We start from the raw sequence: 10,916 nt of genomic DNA, 5'->3' as shown, positions 1-10,916 counted from the left end.
GTGCCCTCCTCAATACCCACCACCAGGCCAACCCATCCTCCCACCCCCCTCCCCTCTAGAACCCCCAGCCTGTTTTTCAGAGTCCATCGTTAGAAAGTAAGTTTTATTCACTCTGCTACCTTAAAATGGAAATTTTTGTGAATTATATATTTTATTTCTAAGATCCAGAAATTTTCAGCCTGTCATTGTCAGCCTATTCATTTTTATTTTTCGGTCTATTATTGTCTCATGTATATATTTTCCTCTCCAGTTACTCTAAGAACAATATGCTTGGATTAACTTATTTATTTTTCTTCTCTGTACTCAGTTGTGAGGTATTTTGTGATTTAAGTTTGGGGCTTCTCTGCCATCTTGTTCCTCTTTTCTCCAAGTATGATGATTCTTAGTAAGATGTTCATTAAATCAGGGAATCCCTGTTTGCCTAAGGGAATGTGGGTAACCTTTAAGGTTTCCTACCTTAGGTGACTTGTGGAGATGGAGTGTGGATGCATGGAAAGCTTATTTTCTATGTGTATGTTCCTTACCCACCTGGTGGGAATGCTGATTCATCTGGGGCTTGGTCCTGTTTTATGATCCCAGAACGCCTTCTGTGTGTCCCCAGTATGAACTCCCTTTCAAAGTCCAAATGAGCAAAAAATGAGAGTCCCCTTTTTTTCTTTTCCCATTCCATCCTGTCCTTTTAATTGTCTGGAGTTACTTTAGATCTCGCCCTGCTGTTTTCCCCAAATAGTATCTCTTAAAAAGTAAATCTGAGGACTTGTATGCTGGGGACGACTGCAGCTGCTGCCCGCTCCGTGTGGACCACGGGGAGAGAAAGGGGGTCACTTTGTTCCAGGCGTGGTTAACCAGTTAATGAGCATGGCTGTGGCTTCAGAGCCCACTTTGTCCCCTTGAATTTGTCCACTCTGAGTTTCCATATCCTGGACATTAGTTTTACCTTTGTAGTTGTTTGCTCTTGTGTGCTCTAGGCTGTGGGTTTTCTTAGCTCTTATTTCTCTGTCAAAAAATCTCATCTGCTTTCTCCTTTAGGGGCCTATCAAAAACTTTGATAGTGGCACTCTTTTCATTTCTTACTAAATGTATACATATATTTAGGGAATAGATATGTATATAAAATATATGTATATTTTTTTCTTAAAGATTCATTTATTTATTTTCAAAGATTCTACTTATTTATTTGTCAGAGAGAGAGAGAAAGAGAGCACAAGCAGGGGGAGCTGCAGGCAGAGGGAAAAGGAGAAGGAGGCTCCCCACTGAGCAGAAAGCGGACATGGAGCTCCATCCCAGGACCCTGGGATCATGACCTGAGCCAAAGGCAGATGGTTAACTGACTAAGCCACCCAGGCGCCCCTAGAATTATCTTGTTTTAATGGTCACATACATGTTAACTTGCACTAAACAGAATTATAAAGGTAACTCATCACAGCATAGGATTTGATAAATAAAAGATGGTAAAGTGAGCCAATTTTATTATTGTGATGCCCAAAGACACATGACTTCACATAATATTCTATAAGTATTGACTTTAAATTGTGTATGTGGTTTATTTTAAAATTTTGACATATATGTTCTTGCTTTCTATGGCCTTCTGTTACTGATTTCATACTAGAATCAAATATTGAAGATTTTATACAGTCAGTGAAGCATCAAAATATACTTTTGGAAGTAGATGACTTTGCAAACAGAAACGGCACTGATGACCTGTCGTACAACGGAGCTATCATAGTTTCTGGTAAACAAAAGGTATTTTGCATCTTGGTTTTGCTTTCATGAAAAAAAGTAATAAAGTGCTACATATTTAACTGTTTTAAATGGCAGTCAACCCAGCTAGTATATAGTAACTTGATTTAAAAACATTTGGGGTCATTATTGAATAAACTGTGAAGTTTAAATAAGCTTTTGTAAAACATTTTCGATCTTAACTTTGGAATTAGATGATTTTTACATTTGAGAGTAGCTAAGTGTAATTGCATTATTCAGATTCAATAAAATATTAGACCTTATAATTACCAACCATGAATTTAAAGAATTTTCTTCAGTGACTAACTACTCAAAAGTTGTTTTCATATACAGTTGACCCTTGAGCAACACAGGTGTTAGGACCGCCGAACCCCTGCACAGTTGAAAATATGCATATAACTTTTAACTCTCTAAAAACTTACCTGCTAAGAGCTTACTGTTGACTGAAAGCCTTACCAATAACTTAAACAGTCGATTAACACATACTCTGTGTGTTATATGGATTGTATACTGTGTTCTTGCAGTAAGATAAGCTAGAGAAAAGACAATGTTATTAAAATCATTAGGAAGAGAAAATACATTTACACCACTGTACCATATTTATCAGAAAAAATTTATGTATAAGTTAACAGTGTAGTTCAAAACCATGTTGTTCCAGGGGCAACTGTATTGAGAATATACATTAAATACTATAAAAGTCACATGAAATCTCTGAGAGAAAAGTGTTCTCAGTCTACCGTTAGCTTGTTTCAATTTCGGTAAAAGAGTCCAAGGGATAGAGATTGTTCCAGGTACAAGACCATTGAAAATACATCCTAATTGAAAATAAAATTCTGAGTCTTACTTAAAAGCCAGTGAAAAGCTGGGAGCCCACATGAAATGAACTACCTCATTATTTCTGGCTACAAGGAAATAAAAACCAAAACAAAAGCTTTGTAAGATATGTCATTGAGTCCAGTTCCATCTAAACTAAGTACATGGTAAAAAATGCAGTCTTAATCGGGTGCACATGTGAAACTAATGTAGCATTGTCTGTCAACTATACTTCAATTGAAAAACAAAAGTAATCTCTTTGCGCCAACTGTAGGAAACTGCATTGCTTGGCAATTGCTTTGTTACTTATCTAACATATTTATTACCTGAACCAATAGAATATTTAAACCCTACTGAGCCTCTTGATAAATGCATAAACATTTTCATAAACATAAAGAATATAAACATTGTCTTAGAAAACATAAAAATGGCTCATTGGCAGTGTAACCATGAATATTTTATGCACCCTGTGCTTATCTCCTATCCAGGAAGTCAGAGCTCCTTTGCTTGCTCACTATAAACTGACTGTGTCTCCTTATCGGGGCTACTTTTATATTCAGTTATTTGAAATTTCCTCATCAGCAAAATGAGGACAAAATGGTCCAAAATTAGTAATACTAAGAAAAAATCATATAGTGGCTATACAACCAATTTATTATCCCCTTTCACAGATGAGGAACCTGAAGCTCAGAAAGGTCAGTTAACTTGAGGATGATCACACAGAGTGTGGCACTATTGGGATTTTAATATAAAAATTTTTTCTTTGTTCTTTAATGACAGAATTAACATCATTTTGCTTTTGTTTTATTCAAAGGATTACAGATTTTCAGTTGCGTGCAATACCTTGAGACTGCACTGTTTTCCTATTCTTGTGAATATTATTAGCAATGGGCTACTTCGAATGTTTAATTGTACACAAAATATTCGAATTGAGAGAAGCCCATATCCTTTTGTAAGTATTGGATTTACTCATTCTAAACAATTAAGAATTTGGCAAGCAATCTATGTTTTCCCTCCATAGCTTTTAAATATTCATCATTGATTGTTAATCCTAAAAATGTTTTTGTCCTAACATTTTAAACATTTTATCTAACAAAATATGATTTTTCCCCTTGGTTCAATCAAAGAATGCTCATGGGGGGAATACTTTTCAGTATTATGTCATAGTCTTCTAGAGAATCTTCTGCAAAGATACAGACTTGATTGCAGAAGTGTTTTGGAGAGAGTGTGAGTGCAGGGGTGTGTGTGTGTGTGTGTACACTGAATTGGAAATCAAGAACACTTGTAAAACACATTTAGAATCTTATAAGTCTAATCTAATTTGTTGGTGGACCATTCATTGACTAAATGGGTAGTAGACTGATATGAAGGAGACTTTGCCAGTTCTCGGGCTGTATGTCTTCTGGTTAATTTCTTCACCCACCCCTAGTTGTATGCATTGTATGGGTATCTGACGCACATGGGCTGCATCTTCAGGGTTTTTGTCAGCTGGCTACAGCCTGGATTTAGATGGCAGGAAGCAGTAGTGGGAGCCAGGAGAGCAGGAGGATCCTGCAGCCTGGGCTGCAGTCACATTGCTTACCCCCTTTGTGCCTCCCCTGCCCCCCTGCCCAGAAGTGACAATGTCTTCTTGCTTCATCCTCGTTGGCTTCTCTGATCTTCCCACACATGTAGCCCTTGCATGAGTATTTTCTATTTGAAGTCCTGAGGGTAGTAATGGTTTTCTGGTTAGACCCTGATACTCAAGAGGGATCTCTTAAAGCTGACTCAACTGTTTTAAACCAGGAGACCGGAAGAGCACTACGTAGGATTAGAAATGGAGCCATCAAAAAGGGAAGCCCATTTTGTGACAAAGGGGTTGAATTCAGTTTTGGCTTTACTGCATTTGTGGTGCTGGGGGACGAGCAAGAGTAGATGGACAGATTATACTTGAGTGGTCAGCGATGGACACATGCACCATCGAGTTGAAGCCCCCACTGACCGTGAGAACTGGGACAGTGCAAGGGTAGGGGAGTCTGAAGGGAACTCTCCAGAAAGTAGAACCAACTGGCAGTAGAAAGACATAGATGTTATCCCCTCTTGGTCCTTTAGTTTCCTCATGTCATTACTTGTTTATTCAGGATCAAATAAAGTTTGGTCCCAGTTACTCTCTTAGGCATCCTGAGTCGCGCACACCTTTCTTCTCTCAGCCATTTTTATGAAGACAGTAATGGATTTTTGTACCTGGTGAAACATTCAAATTGATCCTTGTAGCCTCTAAAGCCTTAAGTAAAGCTTGAGAACTGTAGAATTATTTTGAGACAGGCTACTGCACTGCTGGACTGTGATTATATTCAAGAGGCAGTCCTGTACCTAAGCATGGGCCCAGCCTCAGGCAGACACGGATTTGGGGATGGTGATTCAAAGTTGTCTCCTTCCCCACAAGCTTGGTGGCATCAAGTTTTCTTTTTAGCTCTTTTGCTTCCAAACACATCCAACCAGCTGCTGATGGCTTTACATATCTATAACAAGATTAGCTGAGAAAGACATGCTGCTCAGGCCTGAGTGATCTGTTTCTCCAGGATCTTAAGTCCCAAATTATTATTTTTTGCACTGTGGCAAAAACACATGACATAAAATTCACCATCTTGACCATTTTTAAGTGTACAGTTCAATAGTGTCAAGCATATTCACATTATTGTGAAACAGATCTCTTAAATTTTTTCATCTTGCAGAACTAAAACCTCATTGTCCCTTTTCCCCCAGCTCCTGGCAATCATCATCCTACTTTCTGTTTCTGTTAATTTAACTACTTTTGATACCTCGTATAAGGACAGTCATAGAGTATTTGGTTTTTTGTGACTGGCTTATTTCCCTTAGAATAATGTCCTTGAAATTCATCCATGTTGCAACATGTAACAGGATTTCCTTCCTTCTAGAGGCTGAATAATATTCCACTGTATGTATATACCATGCTTTGTTTACCCCTTTATCTGTTGGTGGACGTTTGGATTGCTTCCACCTCTTGGCTATTATGAGTAGTGCTTCTATGAACATGTGTGGGAAGATATCTTTTTGAGACTCTGCTTTCAGTTCTTTTCAATATATACCCTGAAGTGGGTCATAAGTTATATTTTACTTCTTTTTTTTTTCTAGGAGTTTAAGCCATATGTTAAATGATCAGAAATCATTTCCTTTCCCACATTCATGCATAGATGTTGCTGAATTAAGGCGTACACTTTTATTTTTATTTTTCAGTACTTCAAAAAGTGTATTTTAATGATAATTAGTATTTGTTTAATTTTTTAATTTCAATTTTAATTTTTTTATTAGTTTTAGAGGTAGAATTTAGTGATTCATCAGTGGCATATAACACCCAGTGCTCATTACATCAAGTGCCCTCCTTAATATCCATCACCTCATTACCCCTCCTCCCCCATCTACCTCCCCTCCAGCAACCCTCAGTTTGTTTCCTTTAGTTAAGAGTCTCTTATGATTTGCCTCCCTCTCTGTTTTCCGCTTATTTATTTTTCCTTCCCTTTCCCTATCTTCATCTGTTTTGTTTCTTAAATTCCACACATGAGTGAAATCATATGGTATTTGTTTTTCTCTGACTGACTTATTTCGCTTAGCATAATACCCCCTAGTTTCACCCACATTGTGGCAAATGGCAAGATTTCATTCTTTCTGATGGCTGTGTAATATTCCATTGTTTACCATATATACCACATCTTCTTTATCCATTCATCTGTTGATGGACATCTGGGCTCTTTCCATAGTTTGGCTATTGTGGACATTGCTGCTATAAACCCTGGGGTGCGTGTACCTCTTTTAATCACTGTGTTTGTCTCCTTTGGATAAATACCTAGTAGTGCAATTGCTGGGTCGTAGGGCAGCTCTATTTTTAACTTTTTGAGGAACCTACTGTTTTCCAGAGTGGCTGCACCAGTTTGCATTCCCACCAACAGTGTAGGAGGGTTCCCCTTTCTCCACATCCTCACCAACATCTGTTGTTTCCTTAGTTGTTAATTTTAGCCATGCTGACTGGTGTGAGGTGGTATCTCGTTGTGGTTTTAATTTGTATTTCCCTGATGCCAAGTGATGTTGAGCATTTTTTCATGTGTCTGTTATAAGAAGAATTAATACCTATTCTTCTGAAACTGTTTCAAAAACTGGAAATGGAAGGAAAACTTCCAAATTCTTTCTATGAGGCCAGCATTATCTTGATCCCCAAACCAGACAAAGACCCCACCCAAAAGGAGAATTACAGACCAATATCCCTGATGAACATGGATGCAAAAATTCTCACCAAGATACTAGCTTATAGGATTGAACAGTACATTAAAAGGATTATTCACCACAATCACACACCACCACAATGGGATTTATTCCTGGGCCGCAGGGGTGGCTCGACATGCTCAAATCAGTCAATGTGATAACACCACATTAGTATTTGTTTCATTTTTTAAAATATTCACAAGTTTAAAGTACCTTTTATATTTGCAGAATTATATGTTCTTCTGGACTGGACTGCCGGAAGGTTCCATGTTCTTGTTTTGGGTTGTGTGCAGCATTTCACCTTACATCTCCATGAGCAGTATCAGCGATTACAAAGTAAGAGAAAGGGGGAAAAAAGAGAACTTCAAGGACTCCAGTAATTGTGATTTAAATGCTATGTGTTCAAAATGTTTTCCTGTGAGAAAGACATAGAAGCATATGTCTAATTTAGATAGTGTAGTTAAGCATTATTTCTATCAAGTCAGAAACTTTACTTCTAAAAACACAAAATATTTTTTACTTCAAAATTGCGGGAAACATGCAGTAATTTTACAGGGATTCAAATTAATCTAAACTTGTAAAGGGGACTATTATACAACTTTTGACGACATTATTTCCCAGTGAAAAGGAATAAATCATTGATATTTAAATTGAGGACCAGATGTAAGACTTAAATCCCCTTTCTACTGTGGCAAATAAAATTTTTGGTTATATTTGTACTTGATCATGTCTGTTATCCAAGGCAAAACAGTTAAATCAGATTTAGATAAGTCATCCTTCACTCTTCTGAGCCAGTAACCCCCATAACATATTTGGATAATGGATAATTTATTGTCCTTCAGGTCACAGAATAATATCTCTTTTGAAGGAAGTTTATGCCTTGATTATTATGAGGTCTGCTTTTCTATTCATTATGCGTGAGTTAAAGTGATGTGGGGAATCAGACGTATAAAATAAAACTACTCATTTTCACAGTGGTCATCGTTATGGAATTGGCTCTTTAGACCTCAGATTCCAAATAATATATACATAATTAAATTATTAGAAGATTTAAAATGATTTGATTATATTTATCTTAAAATCTCTCCCAATGCGTTTGTTTTGGATTTGGATTTCAATTGAATCTATGTATATCCTGTGTTTTCTCATCAGAAGAGAGCTAAGTCCCAGCTATGGATTTCAGGCCTCTACCCTTCTGCCTACTGGTGTGGGCAGGCACTGGTGGATATTAGCGTCTTCATTTTTCTTCTCCTTTCAATGTATTTAATTTTTTACATAGCCAACATAACGGAGGTTTATATCACAAGTCGAATTGTGTTTGGTTTGGTAAGTAACACATTATATAGACAGTATCTTATAAAGTAATTCATGATAAATTATAACATTTGATATTTCCTATAAGCAAGACATTTTCATATTTTGTCATAAACTAAAAAAAAGTTCAAAGTGCATGTGCAATAAGATTTTTTTTTAAAGATTTTTATTTATTTATTTGAGAGAGAGAGAGAAAGAGAGCACGAGCAGGGGGAGGGGCAGAGAGAGAGGGTGAAGCAGACTCCCCGCTGAGCAGGGAGCCTGATGCCAGGACCCTGAGATCATAACCTGAGCCGAAGTCAGATGCTTAACTGAGTGAGCCAGCCAGGCACCCCTGAAATAAGATATTTAAAAATATTTGTAATTTAATTTTTCCTTCCGTTAATACTTCAGTGTTTGACTTTGATTATTTGTATTATTTTCAGGTTGTATTTGGGCTTGGTTATGCAACTTCACTTGTCTTCTTGACATATGTGATATCATTTATTTTTCGCAAGTGGAAAAAAAATAGTGGCCTTTGGTCATTTTGCTTCTATATTGTAAGTACATATACAAACATATAAAGAGAGAGATGAGTAACTTTCAGTGTAACATTAAATATAATCACGTTTGCCTTGAGAAATGTTACAGTATAATACACATTTATAATTTCTAATTATTTTCCCTTTTTCTTTTACATGTATATCTATTTCAGTGTCCTTGTCTATTGCATTTTTATACCACTGAACAGCTACATATTTATGGAATATTGAAATGAAGGCAGACGCTTAACGACTGAGCTACGCAGGCGCCCCCATAATTCACCTAATTTTATAGAGGGGAAAAAAATTCAGGAACTTGTTTAAGGCCACATAAAAATCAGTGACGACTCAAGAATAAAATTGAGGTCTCAGACCTTATGTCATTCCTGATGTCAAAAAAATATGAGGTAGTAGGATGGTTGACAATACTATTTTAAAGTTTATGTTGATCAACATCTTGATTTGAGTGGGCTGAATTATACATCTTCACCGAGACCTCAAGGAGTTTGCAGTAATTTTATGCCTGATACAAAGAGCTTATAATTTCATTAGAATATGTGTTGAGGATATGTACTGTGATAATTGACCTTTCATCATGCAGTTTGTATCAATTTAAACTATGCTAGTCTTAGGATTCACAAATCATAAATAAAAATGTATCAGATGATGGTAAGTGCAGTTGCACTTTTATGATCTTGGGTAAATTTGTAAGGAAAGTATACTAAAGTCTCCTCATCACTGAGTGAAGCCACACTCAGCTGTTAATTTGTTTCTGGAGTCCACTCTCCTAGCCCATGGGGTGTGGTCCTTCGTGGGTATCTCAGGCCCTTGTCTAATACGGAAGTACCTTTCAGCCTATGGTGGGGTATGGTAGCGCATCTTAGCATGCTGAGCGATAGCATGTTTCCTTTGTGCAGTTTTCAATCCTCTCTTGTTCCAGTGGATGAGAAAGAAGGACAAAACAATTCACAAAAGAAACTTGGAGGCTTGGTAGAATAAAAGAAGTTAGCTAAGTGGACCAATAGACTTGTAGTTATCAAAAATAAGGAGCTGGGAGAAAAATTAGACACATGTGATGTCACGGAAACCAAGAGGAGAGATGTAACGTAAATGTGGATAATCACGTGATACCTTTGCAGCGACATCGTGGTGGTTCCAAAATGAGAAAAATTTTTTGGATTTGCCATCTAAAATGCTTATGGTGTTCTTACTGAACACTTGATTACAAGTTACTGGTTTTATTCACAATCGTTTTTTATTTGTAGATTATACGTTTCCCCCAAACCGTAAGTTCACTTAGTAGTCACACAACATTCCCCTGCATAACAATCCCACAAAACAGTATAGTCTTCTAACCTAAAGATTTAGGAATCACACACACATAGGGTTTTGAGTTCCAACTTTGTCACTCACTAATTGTCTGGTCTTGAGGATGTTATTTGTTTCTCTGAACCCTCGATTTCCCATATGGAAGGAAGGGATAGTAAGAATGACCACATTATGGAGTTGTTGTGGGGATTAAAGCAAACAGCGCATGCTAAATTCTTAATGCCTGGTGTTTTGTGTAATATTCAGTGAATTTAGTAGTTACAATTCTTAGTGTTTTTATTATAATTCATACATTAATAAGATCAAGCAAAAGTTCAATACAGTGCTCAACACACACTTGTAGACTGATAAACTGATCCTTAAAACAGAACAATGAAAAATTATCTTTATCCCCCATCCTACATTTACCAGTATTTTAAAAGAAAATAAGTCCAGGGCGCCTGGGTGGCTCAGTTGGTTAAGTGACTGCCTTCGGCTCAGGTCATGATCCTGGAGTCCTGGGATCGAGTCCCACATCGGGCTCCCTGCTCAGCGGGGGGTCTGCTTCTCCCTCTGACCCTCTTCCCTCTCTTGCTATCTGTCTCTCATTCTCTCTCTCTCAAATAAATAAATAAAATCTTAAAAAAAATTATTAAAAGAAATTAAGTCCATTGCAATCAAAATGCACAGTCTCAATAAAATTATTTGTTTGGAATGGGGAAGAAATGGAGCAGGGATGACATTTAGAAAGCTTTAGTCTAAGTGGGAGGCAGTATGGACTTTTTAAAATAACCACCTGTCTAGCTTTCCATCCTATACAGGTTTTTATACATTCACAATATTGTTACCTTAGTAATAAAAAGGTAAATTTCTCTCTTTATCTTATTGTCTTAGATTACACTTAATGCACTGTCAGAAAGTCTACCTGGTCACTTTAACATTCACCTTAATCTCCAGATTTTT

The 10,916-nt window shown here is 37.0% G+C and overlaps 1 protein-coding gene across 1 annotated transcript; it reads left to right on the top strand.

Moving 5' to 3' along the window:
- Positions 1-95: 95 nt before the first annotated feature.
- LOC102745239 (ATP-binding cassette sub-family A member 6) lies at positions 96-10,910 on the top strand. The gene is made up of 5 exons (XM_081811085.1): positions 96-1,743; positions 3,368-3,505; positions 7,039-7,146; positions 7,963-8,136; positions 8,550-10,910. Exons 2-5 carry the CDS (start codon positions 3,455-3,457, stop codon positions 8,685-8,687), a joined length of 471 nt encoding a protein of 156 aa, XP_081667211.1. The 5' UTR covers positions 96-1,743; positions 3,368-3,454; the 3' UTR covers positions 8,688-10,910.
- The last annotated feature ends 6 nt before the right edge of the window (positions 10,911-10,916 follow it).

The sequence above is a fragment of the Leptonychotes weddellii genome, unplaced genomic scaffold, assembly GCF_054177405.1.
Source record: "Leptonychotes weddellii isolate Sample4059 unplaced genomic scaffold, ASM5417740v2 HiC_scaffold_5473, whole genome shotgun sequence".
NCBI classification, from domain to species: domain Eukaryota; kingdom Metazoa; phylum Chordata; class Mammalia; order Carnivora; family Phocidae; genus Leptonychotes; species Leptonychotes weddellii.
Note: the sequence above shows the minus strand (reverse complement) of the source record. Positions and strands in the feature narration are given on the sequence as shown.